The sequence below is a fragment of the Diadema antillarum genome, unplaced genomic scaffold (genome assembly GCF_040938485.1).
Source record: "Diadema antillarum isolate AM-2024a unplaced genomic scaffold, OU_Dant_1.0 scf00000224, whole genome shotgun sequence".
NCBI lineage: Eukaryota > Metazoa > Echinodermata > Echinoidea > Diadematoida > Diadematidae > Diadema > Diadema antillarum.
The window spans coordinates 538875-562601 of NW_027271113.1; the positions used below are offsets into that span (position 1 = coordinate 538875).

The 23727-nt window shown below is 38.2% G+C and overlaps 1 protein-coding gene across 1 annotated transcript; it reads left to right on the forward strand.

Annotated features, from left to right (window-relative positions):
• The first annotated feature begins 1084 nt into the window (after positions 1–1084).
• Positions 1085–13326, forward strand: LOC139724619 (uncharacterized). Its single transcript, XM_071635754.1, has 5 exons — positions 1085–1851; positions 4174–4363; positions 6287–6389; positions 8697–8874; positions 12901–13326. The coding sequence occupies exons 1-5, from the start codon at positions 1349–1351 to the stop codon at positions 13136–13138; spliced, it is 1212 nt and encodes a 403-aa protein (XP_071491855.1). The 5' UTR covers positions 1085–1348; the 3' UTR covers positions 13139–13326.
• The last annotated feature ends 10401 nt before the right edge of the window (positions 13327–23727 follow it).

The following is a 23727-nucleotide window of genomic DNA, read 5'->3' on the forward strand; positions in this document are numbered from 1 at the left end:
GCTTCTGATGCTGTCGAATGAGAAGATGGATGTTGATTCCAGACTTTGTGAGCTGTTAGATACCCTTCTTGCTCTAAGCTGAATATGCAATAAACACAATCCTTTGAACATCACACCACACACGAGGAGGAAATGGGCAACGCAAAAATAGCACTACACTGTAGTGTTTTTTTTTTCTTCTATTTTGATGCATCGTCGGTTATGTTTGTTTTTCTGCTTTGTATAGTTAATCATGAATCTATTGCATGTACTTGAAAAGTCAAGACGTAGAGTTCTCAGGAGTGGTGTGCAGTAATGACGACTTCGGGAACAACGAACCAATGTAATTATTGGTATAATTTTTTGGTAGCGTTGATGTTGACAGGATTATATGCGTTATACTTTACAAAATGAGGACTCTCTCAGGTTTGGTGACGCGATAAATGCGAAAATTTCTGAAAAAATACCTAAATGGGTGTTTATTATCCTTCTTGTATCTTAACATTATCAATTTCTACCTTCTGTGAGGTGACATGAATATAAAGTTGGGCCTAACCATAAACATTATTTTACAGTGTATCTCTGTCAGTATGGGATCATTATTGTTTGAAAGGTGGAGGATATAATGATATCGTAAATTAATGTAATATCGAGTGAAATAGTTGACCACGCAACTTAAGCTTATAGTTGGAATACAATCTTTGCACCCAGATATCTGTTGAAACTGTTGCTGCTGTTAATGCGGCGCTGCTGTTCTTTAAAACTTTCTAAATAATATAGTCGAAAAGAACCCAGTCGAAGTAACACACTTGTAAGGAGAAGCTATACAATGAGTTAATCTTTATCAAGGCTAAACTCTAATACTTGTCAGTATCATCCCGGACGAACTGTGTGTATGCACAGGTACGAGGCTTCATCCGCGCCAAAGTAAACAAAAGTCACACTGATAGCAACACGTATGATATTATCGCCCAGTCTCGAAAATACTTAGACACACACTCATTGGTTCATACACACACACACGTCCAAACACAGCCTTTACACATGACTTGTATTATTGCCCTTACAGTATGTAGACGCACACACGCGAGCGTAAATATGCGGCTTCTGAGCTGCAATCTGGAGTACTCAGTATACCGGTATCGGAGCAATTTCCATTTGGAGTGCGACAGGCTCAACCTTGTAGTCTGGTAGTGAAGCCCATACAGTTCTTAAAGCCTGAACAAAGTCCCAACTTTGCAGGAGCAGAGACAGTTTGTCCCAGGAGGGTTTTCCTCTTTCACATTGAGTATAATAATGTTAATTGATATGCGCTGACGACTGCCCTGAGCTTTGGACTATATAAACTTCCCCGCAAAAGTCAACCGGAATGGCGCGACTCGATCTGTCGTTGGCACCAATGCTCTTGTTGGTCGCAACTTTTATCACGCCAAACTTCAGCGAGCACTCGGGTCACGACAGACCTCGCCGGTCTCACGGCTCCGGAAACGCCATATTCCAGCAGCTCCTCGAATCGGCAGGCGATCAGGTGATTCGTCAACGACCGGCAAACGCTCTCGGGGAGTTGGACGATCACGCTCTCGATCCATTACCTGATCGGGACGTTTCCAGGCGGCTGGCCAACCTCGAAGCGAACGTCGAGCAGCTTTTGAAGCAAAATGATCTCCTTCGACAGCAGCTGGCGGTCAGCGAAAGCCGCAGTCAGAGACTGGGTGCTCTCGTGGAGAAACTAGAGCAGATCTTCGGGGGTGATGTCAATGAAAATGTTGTCAAGGGCAACGTTAGGGACGAAAACGGACATGCAGACAGTGGTGGAAAATATGACGAGGAGCAGATGCGAATAAACTCCCTTTTGGAGTATCTTGGAAACAGGTAACAAAACAAGTTTATTGACGTGATGCTTTTTTTTTTACTTCATCAAACATGAAAAGTTATACATTCTTATGCGTGTATACCCTCGATAATGAATGGCATGAAATAACTGATTGAAAAAAGAGAATCATGTTTCAACCTGTCGTCACCTTTTGGAAACTAATATTCGATGATTTGAAAGCCAAATCAAAAGGGCAAGTCATGCATTATTTAAGCTTCTTTCATCACGTACGTCTTGTATTTTTAGGACAGTTGCTGAAAGGCTAAGAGCTTTAACGCAATATTTAGTTTGAGTGTATAAAATATAATAAAATTCATGCAAAAACGTATCAGGCTATGATATACAGATGAAAACTTGCAGAAGGCTTATGTATAGGAAAGACCGAAAATGTAATTTTGTTTGGCCATGCAATAGACTGCAACTGATAACTGTGCATAAGATTTAATGCTCAGTGATGTCAATAACTGTCTCTGCTTTCGTGCTGTGTAAATATTTTTTTTTTTTTGCACTTGCGTTCTGTACTGAATAGATTTGCAGCTGGACTGAGAAAAAGAACTTACTCTACTCTGACGGCTTCATTTTCTTTTCCCTGGTTTGGGTGATTGATGTCGTATCAATCTGAGTGCTTATCAGTCTCTCACATAAAGGACAGAGAATACAGAGGAACGACATTTTTCTGATTTTTATTTTAGCTATCTAATCTTTCGATACGTTCCTTTCAGAATTGACAACCTGAACCAAGCAATATTCTCACACAGTAGCTGAAGGGGAGGGGGGGGGGGGGGAGAGAAAAAGAAAAAAAAAGAAGAAGAAGATTAACCCCAAAGGGCGAGAGAGTTTAAAAGGATCATGCTATTGTAAAATATATGAATAAACATAATCGCTCTCAAAGATGAGGCGACGACGCAAACAAGTGGCAAAACCTTCTATATTGTACCGCGAGCATTCCTACACGTCGTAAAAGCAAGGGCGCGAGTATTTTAAGAGGATCTTCAATACTGTGTTTCGTCACGACGAATTTGCCATAATCCGTCTCGGGGCATATTTAATCCTTTCTTTGCCAAGGACTTTGGACAGTATGTACAACTCTATGGGGTTTTCTGTGGCAATCGGCACCCAAAGCACCCAAATGGTTAAAATGAATGCCAGGTAACAATGATGTACATGTATAAGTGAAGTAATATAAGACTGGCTTACTGTACCCGGGAGCTCATGAAATATTCTCCTCAGTTCAGGGCCCCGTTGCATAAACTGTGGATGACAACGTCACACTTCATGGTAGCTCTGCAATCAATAGTATAACAATCAGTGATTTCTTGACTTTGATTGGCTCTGGAAGAGTTGCTATGGTTTAATAGCTACCATCGATTGCAAAGTTATTGTCACATAATCGTAATTTTACTAGTGCAACGGGACCGTGATGTTGGACCAGAGTTCATTTAACTGCATGGCTTTGATCAAAGTTTACCCGTGTTCATAGGGGTGCACGTCACGAGTTCGACAACCACAAATCATTCAGCCCACGAGACATACAGCCAATGAGTTATTCAGCCCACGAATCTTATACAGCTCGCGAGTCATTATAAAGCCCATGAGTTCAACACTAACCAAACAAGGCCCACGAGACCAACACAATGTAGGCCCTCGTGTTGCAATGTCGAACTCGTAGGCTGAATAGTGTCGAACTCATTGGCTGTGTGATTCGTGAGCTGTATGACTCATGGACATTTTTTTTTTCAAATTCGAACTCATGGGCTTGTATGACTCGTGGGTGTTGGTCTCGTATGACCCCGTTCATACATGGCAGCTTTTAGGGAACAGTTTTATGTATAGCTTGTAACAATGATAAGTGAATAGTGACATACATCACTAAGTGAATAGTGACATACATCACTTTGCCCCCCCAAAACAATCAACACAGTCTCCGATTAAAACAAAAACCTATCTGAAGATTTAAATGTGCCATTAGGTCATGAGAACAATGCTGCCTACGCCAGAAAAACACGGATAAATTTCCATGTGCTATATCTCTGCAGTGCTTTGTTTTGTTCCTCATTTGTTGAGGTTTAAGTGTCATCATAACGCGAATGTTGTTATATCTTAATGTCGCCTTGTTCTAAAACTAGAACTGGATGGTCGCAGTAAAGAGAATTCTGTTGTCTTTACACCAGTTCCATACCATAGTTTCGGTCACTTTTGCCCGAAACTTACGTGGGTTTTTATCAAGCAATTACTTCTTATACGTATTACTTATAAATTCTTATTAGGTTGATTTTTATCAATTTTGTATCCATTCATTCGTTCATTTACGCTTGGTTCAGGGAAGCCGAATTGGTAGCCTACAGTCCAGGACATTATTTGACATTAAATCAGACTTCAACGGTAGACGACCTTCGGGAGGAACTTTCGAATGGCGCCAGAAAAACTCTTGATCTCCTGGGCAGGAGTCTAGTCCAGCTGAGTGAAAAAGCTGATTTGATAGAAAACGATGTCAGGAGCATACAGTCTCAGGTAAGGTTTTTAAACTTCGCCATTTTATTTGAAGAATAGTAAAAATCAGCCATAATGACGAGTGTCATAACAGGCACAACATCAATAACTAACGTAAATTGCTTGGGGGAAAAAAACGACGATAACTTCTATTAAACATGAAAATACCTATGATGATGATACGCATAATTTACTATTCTCATTGAGTTTTATCTATAGTAACAAATACGATCGTTACACTCCATTACCCCCGTTTATTGTGATGATGATTTTCATCCATCACTAATTACATAGCCAGCATTATTTACTCGGTCATTTGTAGATTTTCTACCATTTGTACTTAATCGAAATTAGGAGGTGAGATAGACCTAAGTTTTAGAATGTTTTGAAGTTTGATTTTTGAGGGTCAGATATTCACACTGCTGCCTTCTACCAGCACAAAAATAGGGAACCCGGAAGATGGGAATACGACGAAATTTTTGAAAGCAACACCCGTCAAAGAGACTTCCGTGGGATAAAAGATCTATATGAAACACATAAGGGTAATATTTATTTGTTAAAGCGCTGCATAGTTGCTCATAACTTAAAAAAAAAAAAAACTGCGATGATTATAAAAGATATTATGTGTAATTGTTATGTCCGTATAGCGCCCTTTCGGGTATGGAAAAACATAATGTATGTTTCAACAATGCCGTACGGATTAAGGATTGCGTAGAACGTGCTTAATTTAACGTGACCAAGAAACAAGAAGCAACTGACAACCACACCAATACCTTGTAAAGTTTACCATTCAAATAATAATGACGGTGTAACATTGGCACAGAGGCCCACAATTTTTGAGTGATTAATCTTGGTCGTATGTCCTTAAAATGAAACATAACCATGATGGTACAAAGTGTTTCAATCTATGGTGTAGTTGCGATTGAGGTTTTCAGTGGGTTTTTTTTTTTGATAATTTTTTGAGCTAATGAGAATCCTCATAATGTAAGAGCATATAACTTTAAGAGCAATTCAAAGTTTATTTGATGAAAATTGGTTTTGTAATGCCTGAGATATCCAAAAATCTATCCCTATAAGAGATGGGACCAACCTTTTATTAGGATTGCTTGATTTTTCTTTGTTTTTGGATATCTCAGCCAATTTAAGAAACACACCGTTTTCATCAAATAAGCTTTGAATTCCTCTTAGAATGATTTGTTCTTTAACATTTCTAAGTATCTCGCCAAATTTAAAAACTGAATCCTTATCTCAACCAATGATATACCATCCCTTTAGAGAAAGACCAAAGTGAACCATCAGCTCAGTCCATGGGAATATTAACAGGTGATACCATTGTAAAATTCTGATAAGGAATTTTGAAGTCGGCCTATTTTACTGCAGTGAATTGCTTCTGAATAAACTCAAGCATCCCTGTTTTCATGGAATTTTCTTCAGATAATGCACTGCTAGATTATAGATACCAACATATCGCATGATATCATGGAACTTAAAGAATTATCTTTATGATCTTCGGAGAGATATTATTACGAACAGAAGGTGTACTGACAAAAGTTATATAATTAAGGGAACCATAATAGCCCAGCTTTCTGTTCTATATTTTGTTATTAAATTTATCGTAAGAGGCAACTGGCACTCTGACCACGCTTATATTGCCCCATTTACTATGGAGTGAATGAGTATACATTTACTTCATTAGTGACGAAGAAGTAGTCGTCAGCATTAACAGTCTGAAAAACAAGTTTCTCATTTACGTTGTGTTCAATTCACTACAGATATGTATATTGTCACGTGTATTTCGTGTGTACATTAGAGGCAATTGTTTCTACGTGCTTTATCTCTCTAAATGCCAGCTCCAGTTTATATACCATTCTTGTTGACCTCTCACAGTTGGGGACATCTCACAAATTTACGTTCTTGAAATTCTTTCCAAAATGTCAAGTACAGATGGAGCAAAGGGGTGCTGCGAACTCAATTGCTGCCGCGGTTCCACGTCGCTCAAGCACGATAAAGACCTCAGCGGAGCAACCTTTGGCCAACATAACAGAATGTAATGACTCTCTCACTATCGTATATCGCTTTTGTTGAAATATTAATCACAACCATTATCTTCATGCATGCTTTTTACTTCTTTTGTCACCATCAGAATTGCCATGCTTTCCTTCAAACTATTCTTGTCATAACATGTATGTTTATACATTTTATATTACACTGATTTGTTGTAACCTTCACATCTGCAAGAATATGTAATCTTTTAATAGGAACGAAGATTTGATTTGAATTTGATTTAATAAAAATCATTCACTCTTGCAACATTTTTTCTTATTTTTAATGTTTTTTGAAATTTTATTTTGAAGACATCATACTATTTTCTTCATTCTTAGACTGATTTACCATTATTATCTCAATAAAATCTAGACAATTGTAATTGCTAACCAAAGTCACTCGTGTATGATGATCTGAGTGTTTTAGTGACCATTTCACAGGGGAACAAAGATATACAATTATTTATTTCAGTTTAACGCCATGCAGTAGAGTTCAAGTAATCGAGATTCCATTCTGAAAAAAAAATGCTGAATTATACTGCGAGGGCGTATTCCTGTTGTGAGGTAGTGAAACAAAGATTGAATCATGAAATTAAATGAAAGTGTCTGATCAGGATAATTACTGATAATATTGATGTAATGTCATAAGGGCTTTTTACACTTGTGTTTCTTAACCCCGGACTTTCTCTGACCCAGGACTATCGTTAGTCCCGTACCAATTTTTTTTCAGCTTTTTACACTCGCCAATTAGTCCCGTACTATCTCTTGTCCGGGGCTAAGGAGAAAACTGACCTTTTTTACACTCGTATATCTTAGCCCCGGACTTTCCAAACCACATGAATATTCATAATTACGCTGTGTACAGTACACGTACACGCACGCACCAGCAGCACTTGATTACCTCGTTTCTGATTGGTCAGTGAAGGTCGGACTTCGTCTCCGTCGCTTAGCCCAGGATTATTTTTTCGTTCTGTTTACACTCACTTGCTTGGCACCGCAATTGCGGTGCTAACCCCTGCTATTTTGCAGGGCCAGATAGTACTGTACTATCGGTGGGGCTAGCCCACTTTGGCAAAAACGAGTGTAAACAGAAAGTGGGCTAAGGATAGTCCCGTACCAACGGTGGGGCTAAGGCCCCCCCCCCCCCCCCCCTTAGCCCCACCGTTGGTCCGGGGCTAAGCAAAAACTTACAAGTGTAAAAAGCCCTATAGGTACCTTTCTACTCCAAAGAACTACTTCAAATTTGATTGCCAAAACTTTGTTTTGTTTTTTGAATGATAAATCTCTCACTACTAAATTTGATTGGCATGTATACTGTTACATGTATGTTGTATTTTGATATGTATTTCTGAAGCCTCACCACGTGGGAAACGAGATATTATTATCATTATTTATATCCTGGAGGGTTTTAATGGTTGCAATGTACCCGGAATCCACTGTAAACTTCCCGTACGAGAATAACCGCGAGCGATAGTGGAGGAAAGCGATAGCATCAAAATGATCCATATGAGAAAACTTCCAGGTGGTAGCAAGCACGGCATCCATACAGGATGCGTCTTTCCCATAATATATATCAGCCTCTTCGAAAGATTTTCGTTTTGAGGACACACGAATATCCTCAATAAATAATATTATCCTTCTTTTGTCAGGCAAAAAGCTAGCGCACAGACAGACAGACAGACAGACACACACACACACACACATGTATACAGACACACACAATCATAAGCACAAAGGCATGTTTAAATACTACATGATATTCATGAATGTTACTAGCAGATGTTTTAGTAAATATACACTATTTGCACAAAACCGTTATAGTATGTGTATTTTTCAAGTTCAAACTTCAATAAAAAAGTCATATTCAGCATTTTCTGTATTGAACGTATATTGCAAATAAGATACAGTCGTTTTCTAAAACAATCAGTATAACTAAAATCTATATGTACAATAAACTGATAACTATTAAAAAAATGTTAATTTTAGCTATTCAAAAAAAATCATGAGCTTGTGTTTCCATTAAAGGCCTGCTTTCGCAGCGCAGAGTTTTATGATAGTTTTGGATTGACGTTCTTCTTCTTGGTTTTATTGATAGAAAAATTTACTGGTAGGAAAGATGAGGATTTCATATATCCCCATACAGTTGTTTTCATGGCGCCTTGAAGACACTGTTGTAATCAGGACCCTTTTCCCTCAAATGGTCTCAAGGTCGTGTCTGCCATGTTCTTGTCTTTTTCTCTTTTAAAAGATCTTTTTTTTCCATAACAGCCTATATCTATGTATCTATGACATGCTATGGTTTTACGTTTCAGTGGATGCTTCCAGAAAAGTCGCTTTTTCGGTGGCAGCAACCCGATCGCAGTATGGAACAACTGGCGGGCCACAAGTAGTCCAGTTCCAGGATGTGATGGAAAACAAAGGCGGTTACTACCTGGCATCCAACTACACCTTCTTGTGTGCCGTGCCTGGCTGGTACTACTTCACAGTTAGGTAATTAAATCCGTTCCAAATGAATTATGGGCATGAAATATTGCTTGTTGATTGCTTGCAAAATGGCTCTGTTTCATAAAGAGTTGCGATTGATCTTACGCTCGTTTTATTGACATGATTGAGCGTTGGCCTAATTCCTGTTTCATAAGACTTATAAATACGCTTGATCTTTAATAAATCAAGCGCAACTTTTCAGTAGATTGAGCGTTACCTGCCATGCGATGCCATGCGACTTGCTTTTGAAACGCGCTTTGCGTTTGATTGCATCTTCGCTCAATCTTTATGAAACAGGCCCAAGAACAATCAGACTATGATACGTGTAATATGTTTGTTATGTATGTAATAACAATCGTGTAGCTCTATCATAAATAAACATAATGGGCATGTCACTGGTGCGCGCTACGGGTGTGTAAGTCTCCATATATGCTTGGTCTTCCTTGATCGACAGCAACTTTGGAATGTATAATGGGCGTTGTAAACACATTCCATAAAGATTCTGTAAACCATAACAGTTAAAGTATCAGGTTAATGATTAATTGCATGAAGTGCAAACTATAGCAAGCGTAATTTTGTGGGTGCCAAGCGAAACTACAACCTTATCTATGTTTTCCCTCTCTTCAAAGATGATTCAATTCAATTCAATTTAAAGTTTATTTCATTTTTCGACAAAAACATATGTTTCACTTCCTTTGATATCAGAGAATAAGGTAAACAGAACATAGTGAAATCAAAAGACTGTACAGCAATTGAGGACCTATAGTAATTACACACTGTATAGTAAAAGAGAAACAGAAGTGATCGAAGTGAAGTACATGTATAACCTTGCTTAAAGTGCGAAAAATGGAGGGACCCACTACAAAGACAGAGCTTGTAGTATGTGGGCCACTCTGGAAAAGAACATCGACGGAGAGATAAATTGAAGCATTGTAAATACAAAAAATAAAGAAGAGGAAGAGGTCTGGAAGCCCACTGAAAATTAGATTAACAGATAAATACACTTTCATAGACGCGAACAAACATGAAACAGGATTAGACAACAAAACAGCTACTGCAGAAAATGCTGTACAGGACAAACCGGGATGGACAAACAAACAGAAGACAAAATGGCAGACAAGAACGCACAACGGAGACAGCGATCTTCGGCAGAAGCATGCCAAGAGAAACAGAAGATAGTTTTGGGGAAAATGTAATATTTTAACGCCTATAAAAAGACAAGGAAATAGAGGGACGTATAAACAGGAGTAACATGCGGAAATTCAACTCCTTGACACTTTCGGGAAAATGGCGTAGATGACAACAAACATCCAGGAAAATAGCATTAATTCTTCGAAGAGGGGACAAAGTGAGCAGGTCAGTATGTAAGAAAGAAGGCCAAATGGCTAATTCAGTACTGTAGAGTCATATGATTACAATAGAAAAGACTTCAGTCTCCTCTTGAAAGAATATATGGATGGAGCGTTTCTAATGCCATGATTCAAAGAATTCCAATAATTTGGCCTACATAAAATAGTGTTAAATGAAATTCATTGGAACGCCTGGTGGGATATTCATGAAATGATCGATTTTAATCACACTAACCAAGAACCGATATCATTTCGTTTTAAATTCACATTCTTAGATACCAGTTTTTCATAATCAAAATGCTGATAGACTTTACATAAACATACATTTTATTTCAATGAATATGGCACATTATGAGTGCATGTGCTTGTGTGTGCCTGTGCATACAATTATTTGGAGATAAGGCCTTGAGGAAATAATTTTAATGAAGTGTGCGTTCTGTGTACCGCAGTTTCCTCAAGGAAATTTCTAAACGGACGAAATTCAATGAAAGGTGGATGCCTCCATTCTATAGGATTACCTGCTCTATCCCAGCAGTGCTATCTACTCTCCCATTGTACTCATGGGAGTCGGCATTCTTGAAACACCATTCCTAGTTTGCGGAGGCATGGTTTGTTATTCAGTCGATAGATAGAGAAGAATGCAATGTTTTGTCTCATTACAGGCTAAGGCTTTCTTGGGGTAGAGATATGATTCATTGAAATCAAACGGACTTGTAATGAGACTAATGCTCCAATAGAAGCACGTGAGTCATCGTATTCGCGCGCGATGCTAGTAAATTTGTACAACCAGGGGTCGTAGGGGTCAATGCACCCTTGGAAGGGCCTTGGAGTGGTTCTTACTGATAGAAAACAGTATGTTTATTTGAATAATAATACGTCTATGCGTAATTTTTCATGTGGAGTGCCCCATGGAAGCCTCCTTGGCCCATTATTGTTTTTGATATACATGTACATTAGTGATATGCAATATTCCCTGACGAAAGAGAATATCGTTGAGTGTAAAAATGCTTCCACAGTTTGGGACCCATCTTCCAAGAACCTATCCACAAAGTGGAAATTGTCCATAGAAGAGCTGCGAGATTTACTTTAAATCGCTACCTTAACACCTCAAGTGTCACTAAAATGCTGCAAGAACTTGATTGGACTACTCTGGAACAGCGCAGAGAAAATGGCAGGCTAATTATGATGTACAAAATACACGATAATCTTACTTCTATTTCAGCACAAGACTATGGTATCAAACAGGTTACTCAGTTGACGAGAGCCTCGCAACCACATTCCTATCAGGTACTAACTAGTACCATACTCGAGAACTGAATCGCATCGCCATTCGTTCTTTCCAAGAACTGTAAGGAACTGGAATTCCCTGTCGTCAGAAATTGTTTCGGCGTCATCTGTGGGATCATTCCGAAACCGATTATTGGTTGATCACAGTGGCTGGTTATTTTCTTCAAATTCTCCATGTGCTTGTAAATATCTGTAAATAAACTGTATTATAATGTAAATAGCACAGTCTGCAAGAATCTTCAGCCTATTGAGGAGGCAGACTTAATCAGAAGAAGAAGAAGAAGAAGAAGAAGAAGAAGAAGAAGAAGCTGTCACTTGTTTTGGTCACTGATGTTTCCAATATATTTAAATCTCATTTACACCCTCATCAAGAGGGCGGTGAGTTGGCTCAGTCGGCAGCGCGTCTGCCCCACGATCACGCGGCCTGGGTTCGAACCCGAGTCTGGACTGAGCAATGTTGTGTGAAAGCATACCGTCTCCTCTAGCAAGAGGCAAAACACTCTGTCACTCGGATAGGACATAACATGGAGGTCCCGTGTATGAGAGAGTAACAACTCATGCACGTAAAAGATCCCGCTTCATTCATTGATCGCAAAGAGCAGGGTGTTTAACCTGGTGCAGTGGTCCCACCTCACACCCGACTGGACCCCATGAAAGACCAGCTTAACGTAGCTGAATATGGGCTATCCAGCCCTCTTCTCAGATGGAAAATGAGCAAACAAACAAACAATAATGATAACAAATAAATTATCTTTAAACGTGCAAAAAAAAAGACCCAAATATATGTTATTTAGTAACACTATTATACTACTCGTTCAAATGACATTTGATTTGATAATTTTGTACTTAACCAAGTGAATTTTACCAAATCTTTAGGTTTGATAATTAAATACGACTCACGACAATACGACTGGCAGTCTTTGGATCCGAAATAAGCCACTAGAATAACCTAAGAATAAACACGCTTGTTTATTTCAGATCCATAGTCTGTCAGTCGAATAGTGGTGAGACGTGGGACCACCGACTGAAAGTTAAAGACTCCTATTCCCTATACCACGGTACCCCAGCTATAAATGAAAAAGCTGTAGTAGATCCGGGTTATGATATGATACGGGGGGGGGGGGGAGGGGGGTGTTCCTGTCATGTGTCATTGCTACCAATTATCCCCCCTCCCCATACACATACAGGTCTACACACTATTCAATACCCATTACACTCCCACACAACTGCCCTTTCCTGATCTTAACGTGTTTTGTTGATTGTGTGTGTGTGTTTGTTTTTGTTTTTTCACTTCTTGGCACAGCACAACTGTCTTTTCGGGGTATACTATAACTTGCCCTTTCAAAAGTAAATTCTCCAAAACGTGACCGTATTTTCCTCGTCATATCTCTTGCAGTTTGCGCACAGTAGACAACAAGTACCTTGGCGTTCTTATGATGAAAAACGACGACTATCTGGTGGGCGTGTCCACCGATGCAAGTACCCGCAACACCATGGAGTCGCAGAGCACGATTGTGGAGCTACAGGCAGGCGACGCGGTGTGGCTCCGGCTCGCACCCGGAGAGAAATACGCCATTTTCAGCGACAGCTACAGATACTCCACATTTTCGGGCTACCTCCTCTTCAAATCGTAATCAGCTGTTGATGGGATCTTTAGTCGTTTACTCTCGTTTCTTTCCAAATTAATGTCCGTCTTAATAAGAGGGTAAGGTGAGGGAGGAATGGGGAAAGGGAGCTCTGACGTTATACACTGCAGTGCGCTTTTTGCCCCTTTGTTGATTGAGTATACTATTATGTAGCTTTCTCGCATCATAGTGTGTTCATTTCTTTCTTTCTCTCTTTCTTTCTTTTTTTTTCCAATGATCAGTTTTACATTCTGAACGATCCTTTCATGGCTTGCTGTACTATACAGTATGGCTGAATTAGTCTATTATTTCATGCTTCCATATTGACAAAAATATTTATATAAGAAATCAAGAGAGACAGACGGACAGACAGTCAGTGCCAGTGAGACAGACAAATGTAAAACGCAAACGAAAACTCATATACATATAACCAACTTTGGAAATATCAACCCGGTCTTTTCAAGGAATTATGTTCATCGCATTTTTGTACTGATTTCCTGACATCTGTATAACGAACATTTATTGTATTCCTAATTATTTGTTTGTTGGAAATGAAATAAGTATACATGAACTTGAATTAACGCTAAATCTATGTTGGGAAGCGTATGCGAATTATTTTCTATTAAACGTAAGAACAAAAACAACAACAGTGAACAAGACAGTTTATGAGGCTATGATAGAGATGTAGAGGATTAACATCCGGGTCATCGAAGAAAAAAACAACGCAACAACAACAACAGCAAACATTGCTTCATTTGGACAAGGACGTCCATTCAACTCTGGGCGAGGAGTGTAACTCTTACTTCTAGGTAATGCATTATTCTTTCTTTTTCTACCTCTCTCTCTTCATAATCCTTTTCAAGTGAGGTGAAAGAACGTGACAAAAGGCGCGGTCATATGGCAAGCCGTTCGGGTCAATGCGTCAGGTAACTACACGTACCTCGAAACACCTACGCGTGCCTGACCACACGTAACGCGTGGGTACACGTCACGTTACGTGTACCCACACGTCACGTAACGTGTACTTAAGCACGCGTAACGCGACGCGTGAGTACACGTTACGCGACGTGTACCCTGGCGTAACGCGTGGTTGTACCTGGCGCCACACGTAGTCCACCACGCGTTACGCGTGGGGTAGGCACACGTAACGTCAGGTTGACTACACGTAGTCAAGTGTACACGACGCCACGCCAGGCTCCTGAAAAATTAGCCTTGTTTCAGGATATGTTTTTGTTTTTTAATCTGCTATAGTCGTACGTGTCTAAATATTTTTGATGAGCTGAGATATATCTTGTGTAGGGGAAAAATACGTGTCTAAATAATTTTGATGAGCTGAGATATCTTGTGTATATCTAAGTTATGGAATTATGATTTCATTATTTCATTTGGAATGAGAGTGTTTTGTTTTTTTACTTTGTGTCTGCTAAAATAAAATCGATACTTTTTAGTGTAGTTTGTTGACTTTTAATGAATAGGCGTATAGTATGATGCTGATTTCACAGATTATGATTTTTTGTGATTGTTTCTTATTTTTTATGTTATATATCCTATATGTGTAGACATTTGTTTCATGTTACTTTCATTTGTTTTTTACCGCTTCTTCAGTATACTGTTCTTCAGTATTACTTTGCACTGATCATTACAGTACCTGTACAGTATTTGGTCTACATAATGGCGATGAACATTGATGCCAGTTACGTTATTGTTTAATTTAGGTCGTTGGCTGAGCAATTAAATTCTTCCTTTTTAACCACAACTGGAAACTGATTGTTTGAGGAGAAAATGAAACAACCGGAGAGGGTCAGTTTAGCCACAGTGAGAGAAAAAAAAAAAACAGGAAAAAGAAAGGGAGAGGGAGATCGGAAAGGACAGGAGAGGAGCAGAGAAAGGCAGAGAAAATTTGAGCTGCTAAACACTGATGGACACGGTCACTCACACCTTACATACACACATAAACACACACACACACACACACACACACACACACACAAACGATCACATACATACAATTCAGTTTTTTATATTACTTTATTACTACTTTCACTTTAACTTGTGGATCTATGGAATATGGAATCTATCAGAAAAATGTGTCAGTTTCCAAGATTCCCCTTTATCACAATCACATGCATCAGATAACCATCATCTGTCTTTCATGCAATCATTTCGACTCACAACAACAAAACAATTGTTCTCCCATCAAATTTTACAATGTTTTTTTTTTTGAGAATCATATTTTCAATGAAATCACAATTTTAATTATGTAATGCACATATCAATAAAATACAGTAATGCAATTACTGCCATGGTCCATATACTCATGCCACTTCTAGTATGTACCAATGAACATGCTTCTGATTCTTGGTCCAATTTCAGTTATATGTATTACAATGTGTACTTTAAATGTTGGTTTTGTTGCAATAACCTAATACAAGGCTGAACATTATCCTTGGTCTAGGGACAACAGTAATAAATGAATGGGTCATTGAAAATTTGTGAGCATTTCCATTGTTCTTACATGTCTTCCGTGCCTAGAAAATGGAAGAAGATCTCAAGGCTCACTAATTGCATGTATTTGAGCTATCGTCAAGTGTTGGCAGATCACCATTACTCTTCACAGTTATTGAAGGTTATTTGTAAATTGCTTTGTTACAGTCATTGTGTGCATATCGCAGTCTGTAAACAGTGAAGGATAAACATGTCACTCAAGGAACCTGGCATACCATTGCATTGTTCCCCAAAATCATCCAAATGGGAACAATGAAAACAAATACAGATTTTGAGAATGAAAGTATTTATTAGCACCACCAAACAAAATCTGGTGAAATTTTGTCACAGCTCTTAACCTTGCGACAAATGTCCATATCTGCGACAACTTTTGCTCATTAAACAAACTGATATACTTCTACATTGAAAATCTTTTTACTAGTATTTTTGCAGTGGTTGTTTATTTTTCTTTTAAAGTTTGAACATATCCGACATAAGCTATCTACACACACACACACACACACACACACATATATATATATATATATATATATATATATATATATATACATGTATATATATGTATAATACATGTACACAAAATATAGATACATGCATATGCAGTAGCGGATCCAGGGGGCGCAACTGGCCTACACCACCCCCCCCCTTTAATTTTCGTTAAAAACAAAAGATATTAAAAAAAATTAAATGAAATCTGGAATTGGCACCAGGAATATTAGTTGTGCCCCCCCCCCCCTTTTACAGAATTCCTGGATCCACCCCTGATATGTATATTGACACATACATACTTGCACAAAACATTCTTATTCACATATGTCATTTGTTATCTGTGGCTTTCACCATGTAAAAAGCACATTCACAGTCTGCATATTTGATGCAGTCACACCATTAGTCATAAAAGCACATGATTTCATTATACTACTAGTATATGAGAAATGCATTATACCCCACTAAAATCTACTTGTTGCCAAACAATCATCTTGTCCTTTTCATACTGAATGCTTGTATACATTTTACACTGTAGACCAAGAACAAAGCTGCGTGCACAATCACCATTTTATACACCGTCCCTTTAGTTAATGCTCTCAAAGTGAAAGAAATTGTCAGTTTTGAGTTATATCAAAGAGTAAATTCCAGAATGAAAGCACATCGTAAATTTGAAAAGGCAGATAATGAAATTGCATGCCTTGCTGAGCTTTGAAGAGACAGTCATATAATGTCACTCCTCAGAGATAACATGAAAGAGTTGTTTAATGTAAAATAGCAGAGCATGTGAATAAGTGCTAAAAATGAAATTATTTGCAATACCTCTATAACAGTTGGAGTTTCAGAACTGCAGTATACGATTTCAGTTATGAGACAAACAACAACAACAAAAATCGATATTGACCTGCTATTGTGATGAGTTGCATGGTCAGATTATTCAATATAAGGAGCCATTACTGTCACTAAACTCTCAAGAAATGTTGAAACTAAGGCTCCCATTTCTGTGCATCAACATACCCTGGACATAGGGCACAGTAAAGTGATGCGATCATTTCTTGCCACAGAAATGAACAAAGCATGGCGCTGTAACATATGTTCTATGTGGATGCTCCACACCAGTCCTTGACTACTGGCTTAACCACACAAAGAATGACATTGTGCCTCATCATCTGTGTACTATACAAGGAATGAGCTCTTCCAGAAGGGAAATATCCACAAGATTCTTTGAAATCATAGTCAACCAATACTTCGATGAGTTATGATGAATTTGTGAGTGTTGCAGCCTCTGACCACCATCTGCTCATGACTTTCTTCCCTTGCTTACGGAGAGTGATGATCCCAGCCTGATGAAATGTGTTCAGAAAGATTACTGCCTTCTTTTATCTCCACTGACTGTCGACAGCGAGCTACTCATCCTTTGCGTGCTTAAATAGTACCACCTTCCAACTTCAAGCTTGCCGAGTATGATGATTGAGTCAACTGAGTTATACCTTCAAAAGAGACAAGAAATTTCAGAAAAAGAAAGTGGAAAAAGAGAATGAGATTATACTTCACACATAAAACATCTCCCAAGAATCTAACATATATGTCTTGTGTTAAGATATATGTGACCGTGCACCTCAAAACGAACATAAAGTCGCACACACTGATTTTGCGTGAGGACTGAAAATAAGTGAAATTAGTCAACCTAGCCGAACATGACTTTTCCATATTTTCTGAAAGAGCGGGTCTTCTTTTACATTATGTTAAAATTTGGTATCATAAAACGGGCAGGAAAGTGTTTTTTTAGCAGTTTATCTCGAACATTTTTGGTAGAATAGCGTGATTAGGTGTGTCTTTAGAATCCCTTTTTCAGTTCTGAAAAACCTTGTCCACACTCTTCACTTTCAACTGCCTTGAAAGTTGGCATTAATTATGGACAGAATGTGTTAATGAGGCATGCTTAATTTCAGTGTAATCTGATAATCCCTTCATTGTTGTTACTCTGGTGGTTTACTTCCTGTTTTTGTCCCATTCATCGCACAGCCAGCACGGTTTGGTAAAGATTAAGCGCTTGAATAGACACTGTACTTCAGAGCCTCTTTTCTCAGTTCACAGTTTTCCTGAGTTTGTGCTTTCTTTCCAATATTTAGATAGGTTAGGAGAGTCCATTTGATTTGAGTTATACATCATTTTAAAGCTTAAAGTCTGCTCCTTCAGAATATGGTCTCAACTAAAAATTCAGGTCTATCGACTTTTTGTTTGTTTTGAGGTGCAGGGTCACATATGCACTGAGATGTTAACCTCCCCATATTAAAGAAAACAAACAAACAAATAAACAGGAAGATTTGACATAGCAAATATGAAGACTCTTGTGAAGGCCTATTTCATGCATTACAATAGGCCAAAAGACATCTGAATTAGGTAGACTGCTGTAGTTGATCATTATCAGAAAATGAAGAACATTTTCATCTTTTAAGCAAAGTGAGACTATATATGAGATGATGTCTCACCTCTTTATACACAGAATATGCAATAAATAAAAAAAAATGTCCTTTCAATAGAGTAAATTATTATTTATAGTCAAACTGCATTGCAAAATTACTGCATATGAACTGCCATGAAGTTTTATTTTCTCATCATTATGTTTTGCGTTATTATTCTTATGTATTGTAAATATGTCTGTGCAGCTCTGCATTCATTTGTAGACACGTGTGCTTTTCTGCCACCATATATCTGAAATTAAAATTTGCTTACCGGTAATTTATACCTATTGTGAGAATACCAATTGGGAAGTAAAAATTGGTATACACATGTTCTTGTGAGTTGGTTTGTGTGTGAATTCATTAAAATTGTGTGATACATTTCCATTAAGCGTTGTACAATCATTCAATCATATTTCAACAGTTTAATGTATATGGCTTTCTCAATATCTTTAGATCAATAACAAATAATTACCAAGTGGCTAAATTCTTGTACGCAAGACAAATCCAATGCTCCAATAACATAATGTTGATATCAGTGCAAGTTCTTTTTTCTTACTTAATTGGTTAAGACACCAATAGCTGCTTTCAAAAAAAATATTAACTTCAAATGCCAAACTGACACTAGCTGGTGTTCTTGCATGACATACGCAAGAACCCAGAATATATAAAGCATTGCTTTTAACCCTCACTATAAATTGTCGAGGAGGGGGCTAGAAGGTCCCCCTCGGCATTCCTAGCAATTTCGTCTTCGCAGAAAAACTATGGCTGTGATGTTTCACAACTTCTTCATTTCAAGTGTCTGCCGCATTCTCCCTTTAGAGACCAAATTTTAGATACCCAAGAGGAAATTGCATATAAAATATGTACATGCATGTCAGACCAAGATATGCTCAAAAACGTGGTACAGTTGGACAGAAATTTGTGCTTTCAGTCAAATTTCAAAACAGCATGATTATTTTTGCTTTTCTTGATTAAAATCAACGAATAACGTCTTTTCATGCTCTGAATACTGTCAACTACAAATTGCAATCACACTGTTGAGATCTGGAGGGGGGGGGGGGGGGGCTGGGAGGAGCCTAACTAAGATTACCCCCATCCCTCCCTTCCCCCTCTTTTATCTTCCTAAACAGTTGAGGTTAACACAATGATAGTAGTTTGGATGAGTTCACGTACTCAATGAAACACTCACCACATAACTCCTTGTTTTTTCAGCTACAGAAGAGCTAATGCACGTCAAGGAGATTGGCACTGTCTTGTTGAAGCATGGCTTGGCAATGGGTGGACTGATAGTCTCCCTCTTAATGTCGATCAATTCCCCAGCTGATGCATTTCTTGAGCTAATTCATGGTAATAAACACAAGAGTCAACCTTTCATAACTTGATTACACTCAACATCAGCACAGTGGCAGGTGACAGATGCAGGCACAGTGGCAGGTGACAGATCTCTTTTCTCTCTCTCTCTCTCTCTCTCTCTCTCTTCTTTCGATCTTTAAAATAACAACAACAACAGGTGACAGATCACACCCCCCAACAACAACAACAAATAAAGTACTAAACCCAGGACAATGATATTCCCTGAAAGTATGAAATAGTCAACATCCCCAAGCATCTATGACTTGAAAGCCTGAAATTCATCAAACAAATCATATTTGTAGGGGTTTTAGTGCCCTCAAGCACTCAATAAAAGAGCCTGAAGATAGAGTAATGTCTCAACCTCATTCACACACTTTGAGTCATTACTGTCAAGAATAGTATTTTCAATGAGGTAATATTCAGTAAACATCACATGACAAAATGTCTGCATATGAAATTTCATAAAGTTCATATGCTAATTCATTAAACACTATACATGTGCATGAGTACATGAGAATGTAATGTGCATTACATTCTCATGTACTGCAACTATCCCTTAAACCCATAAACTGCACACATGAAATTTGTAAACATGTGCGCATTTCTGTCACAAGATTTGGAAATAAATATTTGCTTAATTCATGTCTACTGAAAGATTACCAACTGGAAAGTGAAAACTTAATGTAAGCATGTACTTGTGTATTTCTTATTATTTTTTATATTTCAATTTATTATCATTCATACAACATAAAGTTTTGACTGAATCTTAACACAAGTAATAAACAATACTGAGTGACTAACTCTCCCACACAAGACAAATCTCATGGTGTAACAACCTACAGTTGATATTTCCAGGGAGGTGGGACTCAGTATTGCAGGCTTGACTTTTGACCTATTTCTGTGGTAAAGGCGCCAAAAGGTGGTAAAAACAAAAGAAGAAAAACATGTTATCTCAAATATTAAACTGTTTCTTACTCTGTAGCTGTTTGTTACTGTATAAATTCATTACAAATTGTGACTCATAATACATTATATCAGTTGATGTACTTGATGACATACTCACCACTTAGCTACTTGCTTTTCCAGATTTTAATGAGCAAAACACACATCAGGAAGATTGGCACTGTCTTGGTGAAGCATGGACTGACAGTCTTCCTCTCAAGTTATGTCAATACAGTCCCAGGCACTTTTTGAGCTACATCATGGTGATAAGACACAATAGAAACTTTAAAAATTCGATTGGACACAACTTCAGGACACTGGTAAATTACAGATCACAACCCTTTGCCCAAACAAAAAAATAACAATCACTGTGGAAACTGAAATTCCATGAAAGTATGAAATAGTCAACATCCTCAGACAGCAATAACTTGACGTCCAAAAAATCATCAAGGCAAATGATTTTGAGGAGTTAAGTGATTTAGAATAAGGGTAAAAGATCTATATTAACCTTACAAAGTAGCATTCAAGGTTTATTGGCTTTGACTTGTGCCTACTGACTTAGGGATCACACACTACTCAGTCAACCTGAATGAAAAACAAAAGCTTGTTAAATTGCCCATAACCGCCTATGATCACCGGTCATACTGTCTACTTACTAGCACAACCTTTTTGAGTGAGTGGGAGAGGGTTGTAGGGAGAAGGAATGATCACATATTATTGTTTTGTTACGAGAAATAGGAATGGGAAAGTGAAATGTGATGGCCAAGAGGAGTATGATATTAGTTACTGACAAATAATAAACTTCCAATTGGGACACACATACATAATACCTCTACATTCATATCCACATTAGATATTCTGCAGACACAACATACTGTTAATAGTCTAAGAACTGATTCAGCCAGCAAAGTGAAGAAAAATAAAACATGTTACAAATATGCCACCTGACAGAAATTTGAACACCTCAAGATCCATTTTCATCATCTTGTGAGTAAATGCAGTTCACTGTATATTTTGATTTTCTGATTTTTCCTTTTTAATGGCATACATATTGGTAATACACTAACAACTGTTGTCAGCCCAAGATATCTTTACATTTATCTTATCTTTTCTGACATGACGTACTGCTGCTATGGTCCAGGCTAACATCACAATCTTTCTTTGACTTTATTACAGCAAAGTGGTTCCCAACCCTTTCTACTGTATTGATTTTAACTTCACATTTTTTTTTTTTTTTAATGTGACCATACACAGCCATGTCGCTGTAAATGAAGTTGCGATGCCAGTGCTTATCAGTGCTTATCAATAGATATTCTTTGCCTAAGAATTCAAAACATAAGTGAACTGGGGGGGGGGGGGGGGGTAAGTAACGTGCCCCATGTGCATTGTATGTCATTATGTGAAGATTAAAGCAATATGTGAAGAATTTAATAAAGAAGCAAAATATTATGCCTTTGCTAGTAATATGCTGGAGAAATACTCCAAGTCTATTAGTTGATAAGTAAAACTGCTCTGCTGTTCCACGAATCCCCAACGTACTGATCAACATACCTATATCATGTATATTTACATATATGCATGGATTCCATGATCATGGAAACTACCAAAAAAGAAACAAAAATATTACAGAATGACTATCCCAGTGACCTGTCAATTTTCCATGTCCAACCATAGATACGGCCAACATAATCTGTACCGGTGCCTCTGTTCCTTTTCATCATTGTTTGGCCTTGCATTGACTATAATTTTCAAGTCTCACCTTAAATATGCACTTTACAAATTTGATAATTTTCAGAATTATGAGGGTAAATACTAGGTATAGATTCTACTGTACTGTCTAATTACTAAATTAGTCTTTTGCATACTGTAACGTTAAACAGAATAGACTCTACCAATATTTAGGCCTATTCCTACTTGTTCACAATAAGCAGGTCTAGGTCTACTAGTCTATTCATAGGAGCCTACTACTAGTACAAAATAAGGCTCTGATGTACCAGGTAGTTTGGTTCTGTGTAATTATTCAGATTTGGTCATGGATAAGACGGTACATCATCAGCGCCTATAGTATAACCCACAAGGCCACATATCCATTATGGCAATCACGACGGGCGCGCTCCCCCAGAGCTTCGGCGGGCCACACCGTCAGGAAAAGTGAAAGTACAACTACTACAAGGCTGGAAGACGGACAAGTCGAGTAATTTTGGAGTGCATTTTCTAATCGTGTACCTACAGTTTTCGTATTAACTGAAATTCTGTATGACATGAGACACATTAGTGTAGTAGACAAATAGTTTGTATTGCTATTAATCAATATCATGGGCGAAAAAAAAAAATCAAATGAACTTACTGTCACAGAGGGGTGCAATGTCGAATAAATTCAGAGTAGGCCTAGGTCCGTTACTTCGCGTGCGGTGCGGTCGCGGTCGGTACAGGGTACGTCTACATGCCTTCAATGGGCATGCAGTCTGCCACAGCCAACGTTAGCTTACTGTACTCGAGTATATCATAATCATATGAAAGGTTATTTATTGTCAATGGTGATAAAAATGATAAAAAGGCACGATTTGTAACAATGATAGATAAAAGATAATGATAATGTACTGTTGTCTGTAGACTGACTACTAAAGTATAGACCTGTATTACAATTTTTATTTTTATTTTTTTAAAAGGATATAAAGCCTTGCGCACGGCTAACTTTCCAGTAGCCTGGCGGGGCGTTAGTGTGCACTTGACTACGTGTATTAACCAGACGTTACGTGTGCCTACACCTCGCGTAACGCGTGGTGGAGTACGTGTAGTGCCAGGTACAACCACACGTTACGCCAGGGTACGCGTCGCGTAACGTGT

Excerpts from the sequence above, each read along its gene's own strand:
- LOC139724619 (XM_071635754.1), top strand. The coding sequence starts at position 1,349 with ATGGCGCGACTCGATCTGTCGTTGGCACCAATGCTCTTGTTGGTCGCA. Across the intron at positions 1,852-4,173 it reads TTGGAGTATCTTGGAAACAG|GGAAGCCGAATTGGTAGCCT; the intron begins GTAACAAAACAA and ends CGCTTGGTTCAG. Across the intron at positions 4,364-6,286 it reads TCAGGAGCATACAGTCTCAG|ATGGAGCAAAGGGGTGCTGC; the intron begins GTAAGGTTTTTA and ends TGTCAAGTACAG.